Source organism: Pithys albifrons, chromosome 4 (assembly GCF_047495875.1).
Source record: "Pithys albifrons albifrons isolate INPA30051 chromosome 4, PitAlb_v1, whole genome shotgun sequence".
Lineage (NCBI taxonomy): Eukaryota > Metazoa > Chordata > Aves > Passeriformes > Thamnophilidae > Pithys > Pithys albifrons.
In genome coordinates, this window is record NC_092461.1 from 69,148,641 (window position 1) to 69,173,708 (window position 25,068).

Genomic DNA, 25,068 nt, shown 5'->3' on the forward strand with positions numbered 1-25,068 from the left:
CCATGATTGACTATTTGGGACCCAGAATAAAGATACCAAAGTAGATGTGGATGTGAGAGGTAGAGAAGAAACTAAAGGGGAAATGAAATAACTGTTCTCTCACCTTTCAGCATTTTATAAAACATAGTGTTAGTTTTACGTTCATTTGCTTGAACATGCTCTGAGTTTAGAAAGACGCTCCTAATTTTAAACTGACTGCAGCTAGGACTTTGAGCTGATGCTGATTCTGATGCTCAGTTTAGTTGAACTAGTGGTTACTGGGTTTTGATCCCATAGTATGGCAAGGGTGTAACTAGCACCAGAGTATGTGGTTCTGGAGAGCACTGAATCTGGTGCTGATGTTCTGTTTGTGCAATGGGCACAGAGGTACAAGGAGACTCCTCACTGTTATGTCATAGCAACAGTGTGGTATGAAAAGTTCTGATTTTACATTTTTCAACAGCAAAAAGGAAATAATGGAACAGTTGCATCAAGTAAATTACATTGGTATTAAATTACTGTAACTCTTATTAGAATGTACAGGGATAATCTTATTTCACTTTCTGCTTCTGTGTCCAATTTTCATTACCTGCTTTTTCTTACCCACCAACATTACCTAATGACAGAGCTCAGGAAGAGCTCTTTCTCTCTCCTGAGGATGCATGATGAAGCAGGGTGATATTGGAAGAGTCGCTATGGAAGCACTCGCCTGTTGCTGCTCATCTTTCTAACTTTGCAGGGGAGCAGAAAGCGCCGAGAACGGACGCACCGCGGGACTTCCTTCACGGCGGGATGCGGGGGAATGGATGCTGCTTTATCTTCGGTGGCAGGAGGGTCCCTGAGCGTATGGCGGGGCCCGCGTCGAGGTGTTACCTGCCCTGATGCCAGGGAGGTGGCGGGGTGCGGGGTGCGATCCCGCCCCGGGGAGGGGTCCTGCCCCCGCTCCCGGAGCCGCGGTCAATCGGGTGCCACCCGGGCTCTGCCCTGGGGACGCGGTGGGAGCCACGTCGGGAGCCCGTGGAAAGGGACCAGACGGGACGGGATGGGGTGAGGCAGTGCGAGCCCGAGCGCCGGGCGTTCCCGTCTTGCAGCCCTCGACCTTCCGAGAGACCAGGGAAGCGCCTTTTGCGCCGGCTCCCTCCGGTGCCTCCCAGGGAGGGTGACCGCATCCTCTCTCTCGCCCTCGCCGCAGGGGCCACCGCCGGCAGCGCTGCCCGTCCCGTACCATCCCGTCCCGCTGCCCCCGGAGCGGACCCAGCTGCGGCGCGGGAGTCGGCGCCTGCCGGATCGAGGCACTTACGAGCGTTACTTACGGTGTCGGCGGCGGGGCCCCGCTGGGCGTCCTCGCCCGCTTCCCCTCCGGTCCCGGCGGGATGGACGACCGGGAACGGCGGCTCGCGGGCCCCACGCATGCGCCCGGCCCCCCGTGGGCTCGTCTCACAGTGCCGGCCGCGGGTGGGCTCCGCTCGCCGTGGCCGAAGCCGGAGGGAGCGAGGCGGCAGCCCGCGCTCCCCGCCCCGGCCCGACGGGGAGGGCTACGCCGGGCCGCCCCTGCCGCGGCCAACACCGGGGGCCGCTGCAGCTCAGGGCCGGTTTGCAACGCGATTAAACGCGGCAGCGCCCGCACCGCGGCGGCGGACTGAGGAGGGCGCGGGGGCAGCCATGGGGCCGGCGCCGCGGGGAGAAATGCCGGGGAGACCAGCGTGGGAGTGTGTGAGGGGAGTGTGCGAGAGAGTGTGTGTGTGTGTGTTTGTGTGTGTGTGTGTGTGTGTACTGACGGGAGGGGGTGGGAAGGGCTTGGAGAGGCGGCGGTGCAGCCGCGGGGCTCGGTACTGGTGCTTCAATGTTCACAGATGCCTTACAGGAGAGCCGGGCTTCTCAACCCGGCGCTGGAACACGGTCGCATTTTAAGTGACTGCAGGCATACACATCTTCCCATTCCTCAGCTGCCTCCAGCGGCTCACAGCTCACCGCCGCCGGGCTCTCCCGGGCTGGCTCTCCCGTTTCAGCGGGGCAGCTGTGACCCGGCTGCGGCAGCCGCTGCGCGGGTGAGGGCGTGTGCCGGGCTTGGCTCTCACCCCGCTCCTCCACGGCTGCCCTCTCAGCAGCGGCTCCCTTACCAACATCACCACGTTTGGGGGGATTGTCTCACCAATAACGATCCGCCGCCTCCACTCCCCGGGCAGTCCCACATGCCGTCTGCCGGGACAAGGGTTAAAGGGACCACTGCGGCTGGCTAGTGCCACCGCCGTCCCCGGGCAGGGCGACAATATCTTCCCGTGAAACCCAGACTGATCCGGTGCGTGAACGCTCTGAGCGTTCCCGGTTCCCGGAGCTGGACTCCCGGTTGCCGTCGGGGCTGTTCTCTTCCCGCTCGCGCACCACAGGAGCCGCCTCGCTGGAGCCAGCGGACCCGGGAAACGCTGGGGGCGGCAGACGGGGAGCGGCGGGCTTCGCCTGTAGAGCCCGGCGTTCTCAGCCGCGGGAGCTCGCTCTGCGCCCCCGAGACTCCCACGCCGGTGCCGGCTGGGGGCACGTGGGCGGACAGCGGCTTCCCTGGTGCGGGGAGGAGGAGGAGAAGGAAGGGGCGGACGCGGCCCCACGAGCGGTACTCACGGCGCCGGGAGACTCGGGGGCAGCGCGGGGCTGCGGCGCTGCTCCGTAGCACGCTGGGCATCTCCGGCGCTCCGTGGGGAGGCGGCTGGGCGGCGACGGCGCCGGGGCTGGGGCGGGGGCCGGCGGCGGCTCAGCCCAGCGGCCCCGCAGCAGCGCGGCAAGCGGACAGGGGGCGGCCGCCCCGGGCCCGGCCAGCAGCGACGCCAACCCCGCGGGGCAGTAGCGGGGCCCCGGGGCGTCTCGCCGGGCCGCCGAGACGAAGCGCTGGCAGGGCCGGCGGGCGGGGAGCTGCGGTCGCAGGAAGGGGCTGGAGAGCAGAGCTGACAGCGGGGCGAGGGGCCTGGCAGGCCTTGGAGTCTACAGTGTGCGGGGGAGGTGTGGGAGCGGGGGTTTGGGGCGGGAAGAGAGAGAAAGAGAGAGAGAGAAACACAAAGTGAGCATCACCCGAGGGGGCAGGAGGGGACCTTGCACAGCCCAGCAGAACCGCGGTGCTAATCCGAGGGCTGGAGGACTGGCAGTCTTGAACACCCACCTCCTGAACCCGTACTCCCCGCATGCATGCTCTGTCTATTTAACTTTTCTAAACCGGCCATTTAGGTGGGGGCTGAAGGAGACCTCTCTTACCCAGACAGTGCCCCTTGGGGTTCGGGGCTGGCCACAGTGTCAGAGGAGCACGAGGAAGATGTTGGCCACTTACTGCCTACACGAAAAGAGCACCCGCAAAAACAACCCCCACCCAAAAAGCCAACCGCAGAGGACGGACGGAGCTGCGGCAGCGGCAGACGGCCGAAGCGACGGGAGGCGGAACGGAGCAGAGCCGCTCCGCCTGGCCCTGTCCAGGGTGCTGACCCTGCCCCGCCTCCTTCCGCGGTCCCCGGGCAGCTCAGCGAGCCCGCCCGGGTCTGCAGGCGGCAGGGCAGCGTGACCTTGCCCTTCTTCGCTGAGTGCCACTGTCCTGCAGAGTGGGAGCTGCCTTGCTGGAGCATTAGCCCTGAGCAGAAATGGACAGAAATCACCGCCATGTGGGCTCTGCCTCTCTTTTTTCTAACGATTTCTACTTGTTCCTGTTCAGGGCTTCATTTTTTCAATCGGGGTCCAGCCCTTCCCAAAACATTGCCCCTTTTTCTGGCCTACAACCAGACATGAAAGAGACAGGGAGGAACTGAAGTCTGCACAGTGTGAAGAAAGTCCTTCCCACAGTGTTGGCACTGCCCTTGAAGGCCAAAGGCACTGCCACTGCAGTGGGATAACATGGCTGTGGTGCCATTGATGCTAGGGGAAGATGCTTGTTAGAGCTGAGACTAGCAGAAAAAGCTAACATTCCAGCACAGAAGGAGAGTTTGCTGTTGCTTAGCAGCAGAGAGTTCCTCTAAGTCTGTTTGCAAAGGTGAACTAGGGTAGAAATTGGATGATGTTCCCAGGAGAATGGATAAAGTAGAAAGGTTTATTCCCACCCCACGACCTCAGTATTTCTCCATCACAGTGGTAAGGACCCCTTATGGAAATCTCTGCCCTTTTGGTCATGGCATAAAGCACACAACTGGGATGTTAAATAGTCGATGCTGAACCACAATTGCCAAGGCACAGAGAGAACCTATAGAGGTATTACAGGTTTGATAACTAGGGTTAAATGATACTACCTCTTTCCTTGGCAGAGAAAAGGGAAGAAAGTCTCAGTAAGTGTACCAAGGTGGTTGTTCATGTGACTTAAGACCAAGTTCAAAACACCTGATAACACCACTGGCCTTTAAATTCAGCTCTTAGTCACTCTAACAAGGAAGAACAGTAATTTCATTCAGTCTGGTGAGTAAATGTGACTCCTCTAAGACCTCTCTAAAATACTGTCCTAGATAGCTTTCTAAATCTTAGCAGGAATGCTTGAACAAGTTCACGTTTAAAATGCTGGGATAGTGTGACCTCTTTGGAATGTGTGCTCTTGCTACATCATCCTTTGCATTTCTCTCAGGAGAGTCATGATCTCTTGTCGGCATTTGGAATAAGACAATCTTTAAGGTCCCTTCCAACCCAACCATTCTATGGTTCTTACTAACACCTTAATAAAGACGGATACTTTTTTTCAAAAGTTAATGACATGTAGTGATGGTGCACAGTATTGTATAAAAATATGCTACTTATGATCTTAGCTTAAAAAGTGTTGGATAAACAAAGCCACCTAAGCTAGCTGTCTTCCAGTGATTGGTGCCTGTAGGCAGACATGTCTAGCTGTGTAGGCAGGTACCTCTGCATCACAGCATGTGTACACAACCACCTACATCCTGAAACAGTTGAGTGGTGTGGAGGCCTAATATCCTTATGAAATGGGTAACATAGTCATCTTTTCTCCCTGAATGACGGATGCACGCTGAGTGACACAGATTGAAACCCTTTCTCTCTCTGAAAGGATAGTGAGCATGCATTTCTGATGTACAAAAGAAAACTCCCTTAATCTTCAGAGTAGCTTGCTCTGCATGTGTGTCTGTGACCTTACTCTTGGTCACCACTACTGCTCTACTTTGGTCAGGTTAATTCAACTTCACTAGGACAGAGAGAAAGCAAAATGTGGACATCTTGACATTCTATCTAGGCATGGCTTTTTCTTCTGTTCCAAACAATATATTATGGAAAATGGAGCGTTTACATGTGAACTGTGTATTTAATAAAGTTATCCCATGTAGTGGCACGTTTGTTTGGACCATACAAGGTAAGTAATACATCAGAACTCAATTTCAATATTGATATTATCTACTATTTTATGAGGCATTAGGAAACCCTCCTCCACCATTTACTAGACTTTCCTGAACATTTCACATTGGTCTACATAAGCTATTGATAAACTTTTAGCAGGGAAGTCTACCAGAATGCAGTAGTTTTATTTTATTCTATATCAGAAAGGAATGTTTTTATCTGACCTTGTCCTTGCTATTTAATATTGTCGCTTTGTACATTTCCTAGACTTTACCCTCCCTCTTTCCATAAACTTGTCGTGTTAATATATTTTCCCAATTTTGCCTTTGTGGAAAGGAAGAAACCTGTTATTGTTTTTATTTATTTTATTTTTTACTGAAAGCTGATGGCACATTCCCCCTCCCCCCCCCCCATTTTCTTCTCATGTTACAAGAAAGGTAATATGTATCTGTATTTTAATAACATTATATTCCAACATTCTTGCAGTCACACTTCAGTGGGTGACATAATGCACATATTAGCTATTTGGGGCCTGTTTGGCTTTAAGGTGTTAGGGCAGATTGCTGACCCTCATACCTGAACTTCTGCTCCTTGCCCGAGGAGAGATCATACACATTTGTATGGTGACTTATGGTATGAGTTTATTTCAGTATTTCCTGCTGACTTAAACAGAGAGTTTCTAGACTGTTGAATGGAGCTGATTCATAGTGAATTAGGGAGCAATTCAAAGAGAGTAAGAAGCCATTTTTTACTTTTTTCATTGACATGAAAGTGCACTTGTTACAAATCTTTTTGAAGACTGATAGGCTTTTCTGAGAGATGAGATATTTTCAGAAGGAGAATGAGTTTCCAGGGACATTAGCTGAACTTCAATTTTCCATATATATCAGCAATATTCTAGTATTTGCTTTCTTTTATCCCTTAATAAAAACTAAAAATGTAAAAAGGAAAAATAAATAACAGATGCATTTAAATAGCCATATTTTGAAGTGAACATAATACCAGTGATATTATGGGAATCAGTTTTATTGAACTTTTAAATATTTGTATTTTTTTCAACATCAGTTTCTTACAGAATAAATAATTTTTCTTCACAGATCTATTAGTAATTGCTTTCAAATAGAAGATGTATGTTCAATGTTGATGGGTGGCAGAATAAACTGGAGTCTTCAAACATGTAAGACCAACTGTAGAACAGCACAGTTCCACAGAGCATTAGCTAATTTGTCCTATATGCAGGGATGCCTGTTAGTACTTAATTTTTCATCAACATTAATAGTGATGCTTTAATTCACCAGTGGAATTTATTTTGTGTAAGCCCAAGTGTGAAAGTTCCCCTGTGAAGTTCTTCCCAGTGCCACATCATTCATAATGTCACAGGGTGTCTCTTAGCCTTTTGCTGGAGGATTAAGTTTCCTCAAGATCTGTTGCTAAAACCTGTGATTGCAATTACAGTAGGACTAACACTTAAAAAGTTATCATAATGGTTAGACTTGGTTTAGATCTCAGTTCAGGCAGAATCTTTTGCAATTGGTGACCCTGCTTAGTGCTTTGATATTTATTTCAGCACCATAAGGTTATTTTCTAGGGTGATTTATTTTCTCAGGGTTGTCCAGTACCATATGTATGTTTCACCAAAACTCTTAGCTTCAGTATTTATATCAGTCAGCCTCTGCTCCGAAGCTGTGGGAAGTCTGGGAATCGGCCTCTGATGTCTCCACTTACAATTCTGTTGCTGTTCCACTCCTACATACCACATCTTTGTTACTTCTAAGACAGAGGAAACTTAAAGAGAAATAACATTTGAGATGGAATTAAGTATTAGAAATAAGGGTATGTTTTCCAGTAATAGGACTGAATGTTGTGTTTCAGAGCATCAGACTCAGCTCAGCAACAGTTCTACTCCCCATTGTGGCCCCAGTCCAGCTGATGGGTGCAGATTCCATGGGGTTTGTGAGCCCTCAGATGGAGCTCTGTGGCCCAACTTATGTGCTTAAAATCCTTGGTGACTCAGAGTTTCTGGCAGACTGACAGACTACCCAGGAAGACGGTGGCTTGGTCAAAGAAGGTCTAATTAGAATTGCAATATGACACATACAGCAAATGAAATATTTGCTGAAGTGCGACTGCATTGAGAAACTCTGTTTTTCATTTCATTTGTCATTTTGACAAACTGAATCTTCACTATATCCTGTCTGAGCCTCTCACTGAAGTGTGAAAGTAAATAATTAAAAATGTAATGCCAACTACATTTTTTTTTAAATCATGAGGTTAACATACACCTCTAATCCTATTGTCTTGTTTGTTTGTTTGTTTGTTTGTTTTCCCCAGAAACATTTTATTTATTTGGAATCATTAAAAATCCTTACAGGTTAAGCCTGATTTAAGAAGAAATACATCTTCCATCAAGACAACTTTCTGTTAGAGTATGTACAAGTGACATGCTAGATCCTGTCCCAAATGTCTGAGCAAAATATTGACCAGAAAAAGATTAGCTTCTCCATGCAAAAATTGTTTCCAGACGACAGAGGAACACTCATTACAAGCTTCCAGAAGGTGTCGCTGTGCACCTACAATTTGAATGGGGAACTTCAACGTAAGGATTAGCGCCAAAGCACTATTCCTCCTTGTGCTATTAGGGCTCCTTTTCTCTGTCCATAATGGAAATTAAATGAACAATAGAGAAAACTATCACTCTTTTTTCATGATTAGAAAATTAAAAATATCTTCACAGTACATCTGTCACTTAAGAGTACCTATTCAATCATTGCCTACAGGAATATTCCTGGTATTCTGGGTCAGACATAACCTAATTTTATCAGAATTGCTACACACATGTGCTTGGTGTAATAAATACAGTAAAATTAAAGAAGAAATCAAAACTGACATGACTGCAATTTTCAGGTTTATAAAGCAGTTTGTAGTTACATTCCAGAGCTGATTCAGAAAAGGAGATGAATGGGGCAATTTGGAACGAATGTTCCTGAACAGAACAAGGTTTCAGAGTAGTTGAGTAGTTCAAAATGAATCTGAAAGTCTGTTTGCACAATGTGGCTGCACGGTAATATTCCAGCTTGACAAGATTCCTGAGGGAGGCACTGTGATTTCATCATGCTTTGGACCTTATAAAATATGGATGAATTTGGAAAATTATTCAGCCATGTTAAAAGCCTAATGGGAGAAAATATAGCTCACTTATAGGATGTGGTGGAAAACATGAGAAAAAAGAAGAATAAAAGAGTAAAGAACAGGCAATGAGAAATTGCTAAAGAGTACAAGGTTAAAAGGCAGTATCAGTAATGAGCATGTTGTATGCTGATAGATGCTGCCATGAAGAGCAAACTCTGTATTTGTCTCATTGCAGACTAGATTCAAGTGGTGACCAGAAGTATTTATCCAGCATCTTAAAAAGACATATGAATTATGATGAGGGGAAAAGAAGCTGATTTGATTAGGCTGACAGTGAGGAGAAGGTGTGAATACATTCTGGAAATGGGAAAACTTCAAGTGATATCTATCCGGCATACTGATTTATCAGTGGTACTGAACACTTTTAAAAGAGGTCAGGTTATCCCTGTTATGTGAACCTGAGGCTTTCTTGCAAAATCTAATACTAATATTTCTTTCAGAGATGCCCATGTAGTACCCTCCTGGATTAGAGAGACTGTGATTGCAGACAGCACAAATTACTGACTGAATGTCATGTGTGGGGTGATGGCCCCTGATAAGGCCTGATGGGTTGAAGGAGATGTCTCAGCCCCCTGGAGGGATGCTCCAAGCAGAAGACAAAGGCTTTCAAACTGATAAGATTAACATAGGGTGGAGTGTTAAGAAATAGCATGGTCTCCCTTTGTGATATCTTCTATGACTGTTCAAAGGAGCCACATCCCCTCAGGCATCTGCATCACCATCACCTCCCCAGTAGATTGACTTTTAGCCTCACAAATCACATGAAGGAAAAAAAAGGTATAAAAAGTGTTTGGAGTTTTAAACTCCAGTAGGAGAGGGAAAAATGCCAGTGTCTCTGTGAGGGTAACTGCTGCAGCTTCTCCTGGAACAATGCAGGGGTGAGAAGACCATGTGCTTTCTATTTTTTCTAACTTTACTTTCTTAACTTTATTTTCTTCCTTTATACATTACTTTGAACAGCTACTTTGATTCTTACTTTATAAGCATTTCCTTTACTAAATGTGTTTTGCTACCTTAGTACTAATAACAGCAAATTGCTTCACACTTTGCTACTTTATATTGGTTATTGCTTTTTGCTATTCTTACTTTATAAGACTAGCTCTGTTTTGCAACTACAGTAACTTGCTTTACTTTCAAGGTGCAGTTTCTTTTTTTTTTTCAACATGTATGTTGATAAGAAGCAGCTCTGCTCTTTCCTTTTGCTTTGTGTTACAGAGAGAATGGTATGCAAGATATTTTATTGTCTTATGTTATTGAGAGAGTGTCTGGATAAATGTTTTAGGTGGCTGTGTTTTTAGTTAGTAGCTCTTTGTTGCTAGTTTCTGTCGTGAAAATGGGATACATTGCTGTATTGTAACTTGAGTTTAGTGTGTTTGTCTCTGTAAAATGTGTTTTGTGTTGGTTTCTTTTGGGGTCTTTTATTATCAATTAAATGCAATCTTGCAGCTGAATGTTATCACCGGCAAAGCAGAACCCACAATAACTGTCACATATTTGTATTAATAAATGTTATTTCGGGAGCTATTGTGAGAACAGTTCTTTTCTGGCTTAAGTGTGGCTTCATATTAGAAGTCAGAAACCCTTCCAACCTGTGGGCTGTCCAGTAGTTGACAGACAGTGTTGGGGAACATAAGGCTCTGATAGTCTAGAAGCGCTTATTGCTAATAATTTTCTCCCTGGCTTAAGTGTGGTCCTCATATCAGGGGTTAGAATACCTTCCAGCCTGTGTTCTGTCCTTGTTCGGCAGGCAGTGCTGGGTTCATAAGGCTCTAATTTTTCTGAAGGCGCTTATTGCTAATATTTCTCCCTGGCTGAAGTGTGGCTTCATATCAGAGGTCAAAACCCCTTCCAACCTGTGGGCTGTCCGGTAGCTGGCAGACAGTGTTGGGATACATAAGGATCTGATTGTCTGGGAGCACTTACAGGTAATAACTTTTAATTAATACAGTTAAGACTAGAAATCTTTGTATTTCTGTCTCACTCCTCCCTTTCACGTGACAGTCATGGTTGCTTTAGTCTTAGAAGTAGACTTATAAATGGTATCAGTATCCAGGTCTCTCTTGACACCACAAATACTCAGTTACAAGTTAAAGACAGAGAGGATCTCAAATAGATATTCCTGTGAAACCACATTTCTCCTGTTTGATGCACAGAGAGACTGACACTCCTTTCTGCAGGCTGGGCTTTTTCTCTGGCCACTCTGGGCTGTCTATCATCTTTCCCTGCACTGTACTTTGCTGCAAATTTTAGAATTGTCCTGAGAAAGGGAGAACAGCACTCTGGATGCATAGAATTTTGGACATATCTATTTTTATATCCCATCTTTATGCATCAGTGTTCAAAACAACTCACTGACAGGCCACATTTGTGGTGGTTCCCCTCCATTACATTACTGTTTTTGAAAAATCATGTCCTCCTCCTGGATGGACAAAACATCCCTTCCAACCTTTCAGTTCACTGCAAACACACCTTCTCACCAAACACAGAAAAAACTGAAAGTCTCCTGTTTGCAATAGCCTGTATCTTTTTCTCTGATCTGTAACACCTCTGACTTATTTCTTCTGATTATTTGGAAAGGCTGGTAAGAATCTGGTAGAGTTTGACTTTTTGTTCTATTTAAAATGTTCTCACTTGGAAACCAGTATGATGCTTTAAAAATCACAGCTTTTTTATGAGTCTGAAACAATTTTATAGACTGAGCATGCCATTGTTGTCCACGTAAATCATTCAAGAAGATGCTATTCTGTACTGAAATGAAGTGCATGAATTTATCTGCACAGGGTCTGTATGAACAGAATAACTGCAGTGCAGTGAGGAACACTGTCATAAAAATAGCAACCATCTTTCAGAATCGAACATTTCAGTGAACATTAAGAAAGCCAGTTTGCAAAAATGTCCTTGGCATTTAAGGGCTGTGACTCACTTTGTCAGTCTTCTCACTGTAGAACTATCCTGTGTCAAACCATCCAGAAGATTTGGATGTAAACTGAAAAACACCTTTTAACCCTCTCATTAAGAGCCCATATTCAATATAAATGTTATGGACATGCAGAATTCAGAGTAATGTGAATCAGTAAATGGAGCAAGAATTTGCAAATGAAAGGGTCAGAGAGGAGCAACCAGGCTGCTTCTCCAGTGCACCTGTGCAAATTTGTGCACAAATTCCAAGCACCAAAAGGCACAGAATGTGAGTGCCAAAGCTTATTTGGGATACTAAACTCCATCATGGGCAAGGAATCCCTAAAAGGTGATTCTCTTTCCCAAAAACATCTGCCTTAGAAGAATTCTTGAGTTCAAACAAGTAAAAAAGAGAAGAGCATGGTTTTTCCAAAGTCATACACTGCAATGCAAGAAAATGAATACTTAAAAATATTATAATCTGTCTACCTCTCATAATAAATGACAATTGTTATACAGTTTAAGAACAAATGATTTATCCTATTTTGGTCTAAGTTTGATGCACTGTTTTTGCTCTTAACTTGATTACACTCAAAGGAAATGGTAAAGTTGACAGAACAGTTAGAACTGGTTTTTTCTTTATTTAGCTCTAAAGTAAATCACTCAAGATGTCACAGACAAAAATCACACCTACTTCCTGAAATCAAGCTGTGTTCACAACTGGAACCAGATGTACAATGAAAAAAAGTTGAGCCTTTACCCTTATTCCGTATGAATTCTTCAGCATAGAACTGTCACCTCTAGGCTCCTGAAAATAATTTTCATCCTTCTTGAGAGAGTAATTAAGTGCTTGCAACAGGGAACCAGGAAAAATGATGTGACATTTTGTAGGTTCCTGCTTGTCAGGAACCACTGGGCAGCTCCTGATTTATTGTAGCCTGTTCTTACCTTTAACAGGTCATATGGTATTTTAGATGGTCTTTATTTGAGAATTATGCTATAATATTGAGGGCAATTATCCTCCTGATCTCTTTACAACCATATCTGGTGGTAGAATGAAGATCTGTTAAGTTAAAGATCTCAACACCTAATTTCCTGAAAGTTTAATTGGAATCAGTGTTAGAACAGGGAGGGGCTGTGGGAAAGGCCAAACCTTCTCAGACATCCAGAAGAGTCAGTAAGCAGGAAGAAGTCAGGCTTCACCACTTCACCTGTACACAAGTCCTTGCCATTTCACAAGTGTTACCCTTCAGCCCACCTTTTGGATGTGGCTGATGGAAAAATAACATTCTGCCTGCCTTAATTTTAAGTTTTAATGCTTGTTAAAACACATACAGTTACTTCTACTGTACATTAATAAGGTGGCTTCATCCCCAGTGTGGCCTCTGAGCCATGATTGTCTCCCCCTTGCATTTCCTGGCTTGGCAGGGCTTTGGCTTTGACCTGCTCTCAGAAGGATGCACCTAGCTGTCATTCAGCAACGTGAGCTGGATTTTGAAATTAAGATATTTGTGATATTCTGATCTCTTTGTGCATATTTCTTTTGACTGGATGAAGCTGATTTATAAAAAGATGTAAATAAATGAGAGTAAAATACTGTCCTGTTATTGCTCAGAAGGGGCCATCAGAACACAGGACTGAGTATGCATTAAAGGGCTTGAAAGACATATTTATTTCCCCTTAGAATCTTCAAAGTTTTTGTGGAAAGAAATTACTGTGAAAAAGTATGTGTGGAATTTCTGATTTTTGTGTCTTTGCACCACTCATGGGAAACACATACCAGGTAGCATGCATTGTATACAAATGAGCAAGAAGGAGTAAATTACTCTTCATGCTCACTACATATACAGCTAGGAGTAATGAATTTAAACAGCAGGCAGGGGTATTTGGGTTGTTCTTAGCAGCAAAGGTCAAGTGACACTTTCAAACTCCCACCCAGAACTGTCTTTGATAATCTTCATCATAAAACTGTTCAGGTTCGAAAGGACCTTAAAGACCATGTAGTTCCAACCCCTCTACCATGGGCAGGGACATCTTCACTAGCCCAGGTTGCTCAGAGCTCCACCCAGCCTGGCCTTGAACACTTCCAGGGATGGGGCATCTACAATTTCTCTTTGCAACTTGTTCTAGTGCCTCACTACCCTCATAGTAAAGAATTTCTTCTTATCTTATCTAAACCTGTCATCGTTCAGTTTAAGGCCCCCTTGTCCTGTCACTACGTGCCCCTATAAAAAGTCCCTCACAAGCTTTCCTGTAGGCCCCTTTTAGGTACTAGAAGTCTGCACTAAGGTCTCCTTGGAGCATTCTCTTCTCCAGGCAGAATAATCACAATTCTCTTAGCCTGTTGTGATAAGAGAGCTGTTCTGGTCCTCTGATTACCATGATACTACACCCCACCTCACTCTTCTGGTTACTGGAAGGATTTGCTAATTAGAGTGGACTGGCTGATGTCTGCAACTTATGATGGTACTTCAGAATTTCACTAGCACCCAGAAACCCCTGAGAAATCTGAGCTGAAAAAACCCATACCCCAATTCCTCTTTCAATTAGACATGAGGTGCATTGGAAATAAAACAGAATGTAATGGGAACTCTGCTCAGGTGATCTCTAAGATATCATGGCATCTAGGCAAAACTGTAAGTCAAAGGAACACCAACTGCATTATGTTGGGCTAGTGATGCAGAAAGGTAAGTCATTTTAATCTTGTATTTTACTGGAAATCATTTACTTTTATGTCTGAGTGTGAGAGACATATCATGGAGTAAAGGTAAATTACTTCTGACTCCCAGACACCTGAACTAGAGGCCTTTTTAAGAAAGTGTCCATGGTCTTCCAGAGAAATGCTGCTTTTCCCCAATGTCCTTCATGTAAACTGTTAATTCTTGATGCTGAAAGGATATCCTAAATTAATAGATGCGTAAATCTGAAGTTACCCATATCTTAATTGAGTTAATTTAGACTTAGGCTGAGTAGGTTATTTATTAACTAGCATGGCATTTTGTTCCACTTAAAGAAGGTCATTGTATATTGTTAAAAACAATCTCTGTAATTCAGGTCAGTCTAGGATTGTTTTGCTGAAAAACTTCCAGAACTAATGTAGAAACAGTTTGCCTTTTTCTTTTAATATTTATTATATTATTTCTGACAGTAATATCCTAATTAACCCAGGAATCTGCACTTTTCCTATTTCAAAGGTCCATACCTGAAAAGGAAGCTTTAGGACTATTTCAATAGTAAAATAAGTAAAACTCTAAATTGGAAAAATGCATGATTGCAAATTAGTACAAATTATCTCTGAAGACTAGAAAATTTGCACACGATTAATATGCAAATAATCCACCCATTAACGTGCAGTACATTATTATTTTGACAACTTTTACAAAGGAATGCCCTCTGATTGCTGTCTATGTGCCATTACTGGCTCATAGACAGTGCTGGGCAATATAGCCAGCTAGTCTCTGAACAGTGTTTCTGGGTGCAAACCAAAATTTTGTATGAAGTAAAAATATTATTATGCCATATAATTACAGAACAGTTGAAAAAGAAAGATTCTTTGAAAAGCTCTTTGTTTCAGAGAATAGTTGAGATTGGAAGGGACCTTTGCACATTGTCGGGTCCTGCCTCCTCTTCTTCAGGCTTTTTAGATTTGTGCTGAGCAGCGTTTGAATACCTCTGAAGATGGAGACTTCACAACCTCTCTGGGCAACCTCTCCCACTGCTACACCGCCCCCTCAGTAAAAAAGCACACATCTTTTTCTGTCTAATAGAATAATTCCTGTGTAAGGCACATTCATCTGTTCTTGCTTTCATGTATAAGGCTAAAGATTAAAACATGCTGGTTTTAAAGGAGTTTTATATGCCCCTGGTGACAGGTAGAGGAAATATGAGAAGAAGAAAACTCCAAACCCAACATTAAAGGTCTCTGCAAGGCTGCCCAGGGGTAGCAAGCAAGCGGTGAAAATGAGTCCTATCCTCTGAGACTAGATAAGCCAATGGCTTAGAGCATGTCTTTCAGGGCTAGGTCTGCTAAAGGGAGACCCATTCACAGCACATTGTGCTTCTCCATTGCTCCCAGCAGGACCCACAGAGCTGAATCAGCCTCTCCTGGCCAGCTGTCCCCAATTTATATACTGGGCATGACACCCTATGGTATGGAATATCCTTTTGGCCAATTCAGGTCAGCTGTCCTGGGCATGGTACCCCCCCAGTTTCTTGTGCATCTGCTCACTAACAAAGCATGGGAAATTGAAAAGTCCTTGACTTAAGCCAGGCACTGCTTAGCAACAACTAAAATTTCAGCATGTTATTAACATGTCTCATACTGAATCCAAAACACAGCTCTGTATCAGCTACTTGGAAAAACGTTTTTATCCCAGTTGAAACCAAGACAACACTGCAGGTCTCAAAAGGATTGATACAGTCTGCAACAATGTGCAAGAGCAGCCTTTTCATAACTAGTGAAAACACTTCAGGGACAGTATATACCTTTGGATACATGTTAAGAAAACAAAATTAACCACCATAGAAGATCACAAAGATAATGTTCTCCAGCTAGTCCTATAAATAATTTTGCTTATCTTTAAAGCTAAGTGTATATGATTCCATTTTATATTAATCTATACCTATTCAGCAAAATACCCACTTTTTACTGAGAAGTATACTGTAGCATCAAAGAACTTGTCAATAAGACTAGTTTTTCACAATTTGGTGGTTTTAAATGCTCTGTAATACTTCTATTTCTCTCCCAGGATTTTGTCTCCCTTTGAAGTACCACTCCTCAACAAAACAGAGCATCAAATATGTCTCTAATTTTACATCTGCTTTGCAAGAATAACTATTTTGGCATAGATAAAGAAAGCTAACTGCCAAGTGGTTCAATCTACAGACATACAATTGGCATCCCCTGCCCCTCTCAAACATAAGAATGAAATAAAATGTGACTGTTAAACTATGCTTCAGCCATTTAACTATGCACAGCACCTGTTCAAAAGAACAGAAGGAATGTGCTTTAGTTATAAAGTTACTGCTTGGTTTGTTTGTAATACCCTATGACAGAATCACAAGCTTTCAGACATACAAGTGCTACCATGATTATGTATGAAAAACAGACTTCACCAAATAAACAATCCTAACATGAAAATGTATTGGTAAGGATTATACTGAGTAAAGGGGGTGAGTATATTTACTAGTACCAGGACTTCTACTCTTACAAAACATAAAGACAATATCTGACTTCAGAGGGACTGTTAAGAGTAATAGCAATTAATGACTGACAGCACTAATCACCTGAGGATACTAGAATACTTAGCAAGGCAGTCCAATCATTGAACTAGCATATCTTCCTTTGAAAATAACATCTTTTAGGATTTTTGACTTTCCTGGAGTTGTTTGTGAATAGATTTCTATTTTATCAAAGAAATCATGATTCATAGCTATTGCTGAATAATTTAGATGAGCTATGCATGGTCATGAGTGACTTCCACATTAAAAGCAGTTCGTAGAATAATGTTTGACATCTCCAGACCAAAAGGATTCCTGCACACCTGATATTAGCTAGATGAAGGAAAAAGGATGCCATCCTTCCCTTGGGCTGCTCCTTCAGACAGCATGCTCATGGACATTTCTATTTCTTCCTGGCCTCCCACACAGAATTTGACTTGGCAAGCAGAAAGGCCATGCTGATATAACCATCACTATGCCTCAGCCTACAGGTTATCATTTAAGGAGGCTTAATACTTGCTCTCTGCCTCTCCTTGGCACACATCTTTATGCTTTTCTTCACCTCTCTGCTCTATGCTTTAAGGGGGAAAGAAAGCCCTTACAAATGAGGTAAATCTCAACAGGACTCTGCTTGAACTCCCAGCAAGAACTGGGCTACTCTCCCAGGGAACGTGAGATGAAAGCAAGGGGATCCTACATCCCATATCGCAGTACTTGAGCAAGGTGAACTGGACAGAGACAAGGCCAATCCAAGAAACATCCAGATGATAAGAGAGTATCATACTTGAGCAAGGTTAACTGGACAGACACAGGCACAATCCAAGAAACATCCAGATCGTAAGGCAGTATCACAGCAAGGTGGAATTAAACTCCTCAGATTAGATCCCACAACTACTAGGCAAGGCCACACTGACAGGAAAGAGCCAAGATCAAGACAGAAAGTCAGTCCTGGGTGAGGGTTAAGGGTTCAGTCAGGTGGCTCCACCACATGGCTCTCCCTTGACCAGAGACTATCACTCCTTCAGACCAGCTCAAGAGACCAGGCCCTAAGGGCTAAACTTAAGCAGAGTTGCTGGGTCCATGGCTGAGTGTGGGGGCCTCATCTGAGACTGGTCAGGACCATTAACACTTAGTGCCTCAGAACCCAACACTGCTGTCCTACCTGCACTTGCACAGTCACTTACTGTCTATAGGTGTATTGTTCTTGTAAACACAGCCAAATGTGGAGTCTGTAAGCTTAGAAATCATAACTATGTTATAGCAGTGAAACAGCTTTTATCCAGGTGTAATCTGGACATGAACTAAAATGTGGCAACTCTGCACAGAACATTCTCCTCCCCTTCTAAAGAAGTGGTATCAGTGAGCTCTGTGGAACGGGACTTTGGCCAAATTTTGTCAACAGGAGAAAACTGTGACACATTTGAAACCTTGCACAGTTTCCTTGTGCTGTGTAATGTTTCTGGGGTGTTTATTTTGTTAACTTGCCAAAAGCTCATTGGGAACACACAAGGTGTGTCTGTGTTAGCTCTGGGCTAAGAAAGTTCTAGCATCTTTGTATTGAGACTGGTAAAAAACATTTTGTTCACTTTTGCTTTTTCACACTTCTATAAATCAGGATGCAAATGTATCAGAGGGAAAGGCTTTTTAAGCAACGCAAATGGAGATTAGAAACAAACAACTCGTAAATGTCGTGAAGAGTATTTAAGAGACCTTTAAGCTCTGCCTACCACCTTTCAAAAACATTTCACTGGTAATTCAGTTTCTCTTTGAAAGCACATTCAAGAATAAATGAACTTAGCTCAGCTGTTCTGCTAAACGTTTTTTAAAAGAACAATTTATTATATATTTTGACTTTTTTACTCTTTGGTATGTTGAATTAGATGCCAGCTTCCTCTCAGAAGCAGTCACCACTCACATTCCAAATCTCATATAAAGTGAAAGGAAACATGGGAATTAATGAGGACTGTGGAATCAGTCTGATCAAGGACACTGTCAGTCACACAAATTACAGGTCTGTCTATAGCAACCAGTGTCACACATAGAAATTTTCTACCAGAAAGAGTCTGAACTGTTTATATACTTCAATTTGACAAGAAAAAAAAGTTTTAATATGATCTCATCTATTCTGGAAGTGTAAGTGAAAAACTAGTCTTGAACATTACAAACTTTGAGTTGATTTCCTAAATATACTAGGAAATCATGTAAACCCTTTGTGCACTGTTTCCCTATCAGTAAAAAAGAAAGGCATTTCTTTCCTATGTTAAGTAAAGTCTGCCATTTATTTTAGTTCCCCAGCCTTAGAGCTGTACACATTTCTAGATAGGTAAGTTTTCTAACTTCTGATCACTAACACAATCCTTGTAGACTCATAAACTACTGGTAACATTGCTTACTTCATATGTGAAAGATCATTTGCTGATATGGTTTATGAAGTTTCGGAGACATGTTCCCCCAGAGCATGTAGCTTCCCACATGACAGCAACTTAACTGATCTGAGCTCAAGACGTGGTTACAGAGCATCTCCTGGGCAGTCCTGGCAGACTGTCCCTGCTTCCAGAGATGAGAGCCACACCAGCAGAGCTGCAGTATTTAGAAACAAAAGAACTGAACAAAGTAAATGGGACAGATAGCAGGAGAAGAGAAGCTGGCAGCACTGTCAAAACACTGTTAAAGTAGATGTTCTGAACCTTTTGTGGCATTTCAGTCCCTCTGTAGATAAATCCTTTTGCCAAACAGAGGTGTAATAAGTTGTCCTCTGAGAGGTCCCTCACCCACTCCAGTGAAAAATATTCTCAGACACTCAGCAACAAACTACAATATCAGGTGATATCCATAAATGCAATCATAAGCTGAAGGAAACAATTCACCAGGGATGAATTAACGGATGGGTAAAAGAGAAATGACTGGGGACATGAGCTGTGAAGAACTCAGTATAGAGGTTTCAGAAACTATGACTGACGAGGGTTAAATTCAGGAGCCATTGTGGCTCTGAAGAAAATCCCTTTGCCTTCAAGACAACCAAGAAAACCCCAGACCCTTGTGTTTAAATGGACACTTAATGAGACAGAATGACATGAAATTCTGAAAGGAGTGTACTTTGTTATCAGAAAGTTTCCTGATAGCAGAAAAGCAGGCTGACCATTTTTTCTTAGCAACAACAATGAAAGACATTTAGGACAAGTGCATGCCTATAATTCAAATGAAATGGCCTTCTGGAAATGGGCATGCACTGGCTAAGGAGATGGGATGGAGAAGACAATTCTAGCTTTACCTTGAATCTCTGTAGGGCAGATGGGGAATGGAGCATGGTTTTCCCTTTCTTGCCTTTCACCAACCCTGCCAACAACACTAACTGACTTCCTTAGCCCCTTTCTACTAGTTTTAAGTCTGAAAAAAAGCCAAGCTTCATGGTTCCAAGAGTGCACCAAAGTTTTAATCAGATACAGTTTCTTGCACCTGCTTCTCACCATAAATAATATCCACTCACCCCTCAGGCAGCTTTCAGGCTTTTGACAAACCAATGAATTTATCTTTTTAACTAAAGAAAACACTTTATCCCTACATATTCGCCAAAGAGGATTTACTGTAACACCCTAATAGATTTTAGTATTATGCTGTGTTTAATTTCTTTGGCATATCTTGTTTTGTTGACTACCAATAAAAATCAACAGACATAGCATCAGAAAAGAATGCAGACCTCTTCACTGTCTAAACACCATGAAGCAACACATTTTCCCTCACCCCTTTAACAACAGATTAGCTTCACAAAGTATGATCATTTTTATGAGTTAGATGGATGTGTTTAACATGTTCTTTAAAAGTAGGCACTTAACAGGAAGGCAGATCACCACCTCTGTTTTCACTGTCGTTGCTACACACTGAGGAACAGAGGGTAGAGGATGAGGCTCAGGAATAAAGTAAAACTACATGAATGTCTTGGTGATAAAGAATCTATGTCTGTTATTCATGACATTAACACTTTCTTTCTCCTTCTTTCCAGGTATATCACTTCACCTGCTCCTTCGGGACATTTGGATAACCCTGCATTTGTTCTTACCTTGAAAATCCACTGTGCCGCTTTAATCTCCATTTCATCTTCATTTTGTAGGGTCTCCTTTGCTTGACAGTTGTCTGCATGGTAGTTGTGAGTCCTGAAGTAGAGCAAAACTTGCCTCCACATGGAGAAACACAAAGGCTGTTCCTGAATCAAACTTTTCAATAATCTTCCTTGGAGAAGCACCACTTCTATTTAATGATGAAACTAAACCAAATCCCAGACATTGGGCTGAATGACAACAACATAAAGATTGTTTGTCTTTACACTGATGGACAAATGTCAGGGCCTCTTGCAGCTTACCAGTTCTTCTTGCAGCCTCCACGGCTCTAGAGAAAAACAGGATTATCTGCCCTCAGATATCTGCAGTGTCTCATCCCCTTAGCATGTGCCAGCTTAGAGATTAGATTTACAACTTTATAGGTTTTAGGAAGTTGAAAAGGAGAAAGACAGGCACATAGTTGTTGTCAGAGAAACAAGCTGTAACAATTTGAGACACATTTTATCACCTCAGAATGAATGTATTTGATTTACAACTTGAAGGAAGCAGCAACTCAGCACGCATACTCATACTCTGCAGGAGGCACCAAATGGAGATGTCTGTCTTAGGTCAGTGGCACCTGTCAGTCACAGCTTTTTCCTCACTGACTGAACAGATGGTCTGCTGGTAATCCTTCCAGTGCCAGTGAAAACAGCACATGAGCCACATCCATGTCTGAGGATAGAGTCAAACTAAATATAAAGACTAAGGCTCCAGGTGGATTATTAATAGATTATTTCTCCCAGCTATATAGAGGGCTGCCATCCTTTTGCCTTCCCTTTGCCAACGTTTACTTGCTAGTGCTTACATCTTTTTTCAAGTTGAAAAATACTTCTAGCCCAACATGTTTTTCTGCTAAGAGTTCAAGTTTTTGACAATTCAGAGCTATAGATACAAGGTAGATATAATGCCATCCACCCCCATAGCATCTCTTGTGAGAAGAGCTGCTTTGGTCACACCTCTGACTTTTTTCAGAGAAATCCAGTAAGTGCTGAGGAGGAAAGCTATGAACAATGAAGCTTGACAAGCTGAATTGCACTAGAAGTCATTGTACAGCAAGAAAGCTGTGGAATAAGCTCTGCTAATAAGTCTGACTTTGGTAGAGTTGCTGATGAGGTCTAGGAAACCAACTTTTTCTTTTTTTTTTTTTCTTTCTGTCCTCTAGCCAGGCTTTTTGTCAGCAGCACTGGGTAGCTCAGCATGATGGTTTTTTTCTCCATAAAGCTACTGCTCTGACCTTGCCTTTTGTTGAGAGAAAGAGGATGAAGATCTATGACTTTTTTTTTTTTTTTTTTTTTTTTTTTACATAGAAGTGGGCTTAATTTCACCTGGTACTGCAGCAATTTTCCAGAGAAGAGCACTCCTTCTGCACATCCCGGTGTGGACCCCTTTATACAGACAAAAGCTGCTGGGACAAAGCAGAAGAGACTGATGGTGAGAGGAGAAGATGCTGTTGGCTGCAAAGAAGGGCTGGAGACTGAGACCACTTAGCTTTCAATACAGAGGTGCATGTTCATGAGACTGAGACAATTGTCCCTACTTCCTAAAATAATATCATCTACTATTTTAACTGCAGATACATTATTGCTCAAGGCACTGGCCTTTCTGTTCCTGTTTCTGCATGATACTTCACTTCCAGTTTTCTGATAATACATCATTGTTCCATTCTACCAGGGGAAAAAAGATATAAGGTGTATCTATTACAATAAAATGTTAGTTTATTTTTCTTTCAAAACCATCACTCCTGTTGAGAATAAGATACCTGTGGTTCCTTCAGTGAGCATGTAAATCTTAATTTCCAGAGGTGGTGGATCAATCGGAAGAATGCCTGCTACAACACAGGCACAATTGTGGAATATTAGCTTGGCCAGATCCTTTGGGCCAGGATCTGATTAATTTTAAAGAAAACATGATCCAAGTTCTGTGAAGTCATATAAGTCTACATTGGTTGCAGGAAGCAGGATTTACTTGTTAAGAAAGATACTCACAAAATAATGTTCTTCCGTCATGATAGAGACAATAAAATGAAGATAAAGTAAGACAAGAAAACAAAGACAGACAAAGTAGTGAAAATCCAGTTCACAGTGGGCCAATCATGACAACCCTCCACAATTAGATAGGAGAGAAAAAAACCCCTCTTTAATATTTTGAGAATTAGAGAAGCATGTTACCTTTTTCTGACCTAATAAATATGTTTTGCTTGGATAAATTTTCTAAGAATTTTCTTTAATACATGTTAAATACTTGTACTGACATGCAGGAGACAGCCAGGTGATGTATGGAATACTGAAAGGTTAAATGGCAGGTGTGCATAACACTTTCGTAATTTGCAGAATATGTGATAGACAATGATACATCCTACTTAATACAAGAGGCAAAGGAGAACAGAAAAATACTCTCATGATCCAGCTGCCTGTAGTCTTACTGTGAAGGTGACTCGACTAATTTTTCAGTATTAAACTATTGAGCATTTTTATTCTTTGTCATCTAGGCAACTGATGCCTTTTCTTCCTGCATGCTGACATGCTTTCCACTCTGTTTCACACATCAATAAAGCCATCCAAATATAGCAACTTCAAGTGAAGTTGCGCTGCCAGGAGTTAATGGACAAGCATTGATGTGACCAAAAATAGCAAAATGAGAATTGTTTTGCATACCTAAAGGATAGATGCTTGCCAAAAAATAGCACAGCACTTTTACAGTCATTACCATTAGCAAGATCCAGAGAATCAACCAGCATGAATAAGGTGCCATGAAGTGCTGTCCAAGGCTGATGACACAGAATGGGTTTGTACTGGTTGCTGAGAATTGCCTCTTGCTGTCATAGTGATGACATGCACACATGAGACAGGCTCCTATAAGGACTATACAATGTTTTTCTTTCTCAAAGCCTACCCTTGCAATGCAATGAAGTTCCTTAACACAGTGAATGCCTCATGGGCCTCACATTGAGTGAAAATTTTCAGATGTGCCCAAGAGTTTGACAGATGAGGGATAAGAGTACATGTGAATCTGCAGTTTACCCACCACCCTCTGGCAAGGTGGTTCGCAATTTCACTGCACACTTGTCAAAGGAGTAAGGCTGTAATCAGCAAAGTCTTCACTACATTATTTACCTCCTTGCTCGAACATTTCTGAGTGTCCTTAACAGAACAGACTCCAGTCAGATGCTTTGTCCACTCTGTTGGAAACTCTTCTGTGTTGTGAAAGCTGACATTTTCCTCCTACCCTCTGTTGCATGTATTGACTTATGAATCAATTCCTTTTAACCCAGGAGAGTTGTTGGATGGAATCTACCTGTATGTACCTTGAAGAACTCCTGCAGAGTTGTGAGACATGACTGTCCCTTACAGAGCTATAGTGACATTTTTGTTATTGTTTTGCTTTTATTCCCTTTCATGGCACAGAAGAATATGTAAATTAACTATATTTCTATGCAGGTAAATTCAGGAACAATGTATTGTTTGCATTCTTTAACACGGCATATTGGGTTCACCAATTTGATTCCTCTGACAGAAATTCTATTATTACCTTGCCTGGCACAGATGTCACGCTTACTGCTTCATAATCTTTAAATACCCCCTGGAACTTCTGTTAAAAAAAAGTAATTACTATTAACAATTATTTTTCCTCTCTTTGCCTTTCTCTTCCTATTAATTCAGTAGCTGCATACTTTCAGACATTATGCCTCACTCCAAATGAAAGGAGAACAAGGCCTAAAACAGTTAAAGTGCCTAATTCTGCTAAGAGAAGAAAATGAGCTGAGTTACTCAAGACATGTTCTGTCCTTTTACCAAAGTAGTTCTGTGCTGCTCAGTGGACCAAAGTCCAACACAATAGACTCTTAAGCCACAAATTAAGTACACTTAGACATCTGAAACAGGTATGAGAGTCCAGAGCTAAGATTTTGTAGCGTTAAAGCCAAGATTTTACAAGTTTGACAGGTCATGTCATTGAACAAAGTAAAGGCATAAGTCCAACAGTGATGAAGACACTTCAAGACCACCTGACGGGTGAAGTCAGGAAACCACTACTCAAATTTCAAACCAAAAGGAAAGCTCCACCCAAGATTTCACCCAGTCATTAATATGGAAATTAGAAAGTGTAACTATGAACTCAAGACTGTATAAATGGCTTATTTTACACAAACAAGCCCAGCTTGCCTCCAATGTTGTCATTAACATCTTTGCTGCTAAAAAGATAAAAAGCTTCTTAGCAGTTATTTATTTCAAAGTGTTTTTCGCTATCACCAAGGTTAGAGAAAAGTTACAGGAAAATATTTTTTACTGTAGGCTCTCAACCGTCTGGGAAATGAATAGTAGTCAGAGTCTGTCATTTGTGACAAAGTCAACATGCCAAATCACAGCTTTTCAAATTTCTTTTCTAT

The 25,068-nt window shown here is 42.7% G+C and overlaps 1 protein-coding gene across 1 annotated transcript in view; it reads right to left on the minus strand.

Moving 5' to 3' along the window:
- RGS20 (regulator of G protein signaling 20) overlaps window positions 1-20,965 on the minus strand; it is a 39,194-nt gene extending 18,229 nt beyond the window's left edge. Inside the window, exons 1-2 of the mRNA XM_071554532.1 lie at window positions 20,645-20,965; window positions 2,596-2,952 (exon numbers count right to left, since the gene is read on the minus strand). Coding sequence (XP_071410633.1) covers window positions 2,596-2,952; window positions 20,645-20,767 — 480 coding nt within the window. The 5' untranslated portion in view covers window positions 20,768-20,965. The remainder of the gene's footprint in view (window positions 1-2,595; window positions 2,953-20,644) is intronic.
- Window positions 20,966-25,068: the final 4,103 nt, after the last annotated feature.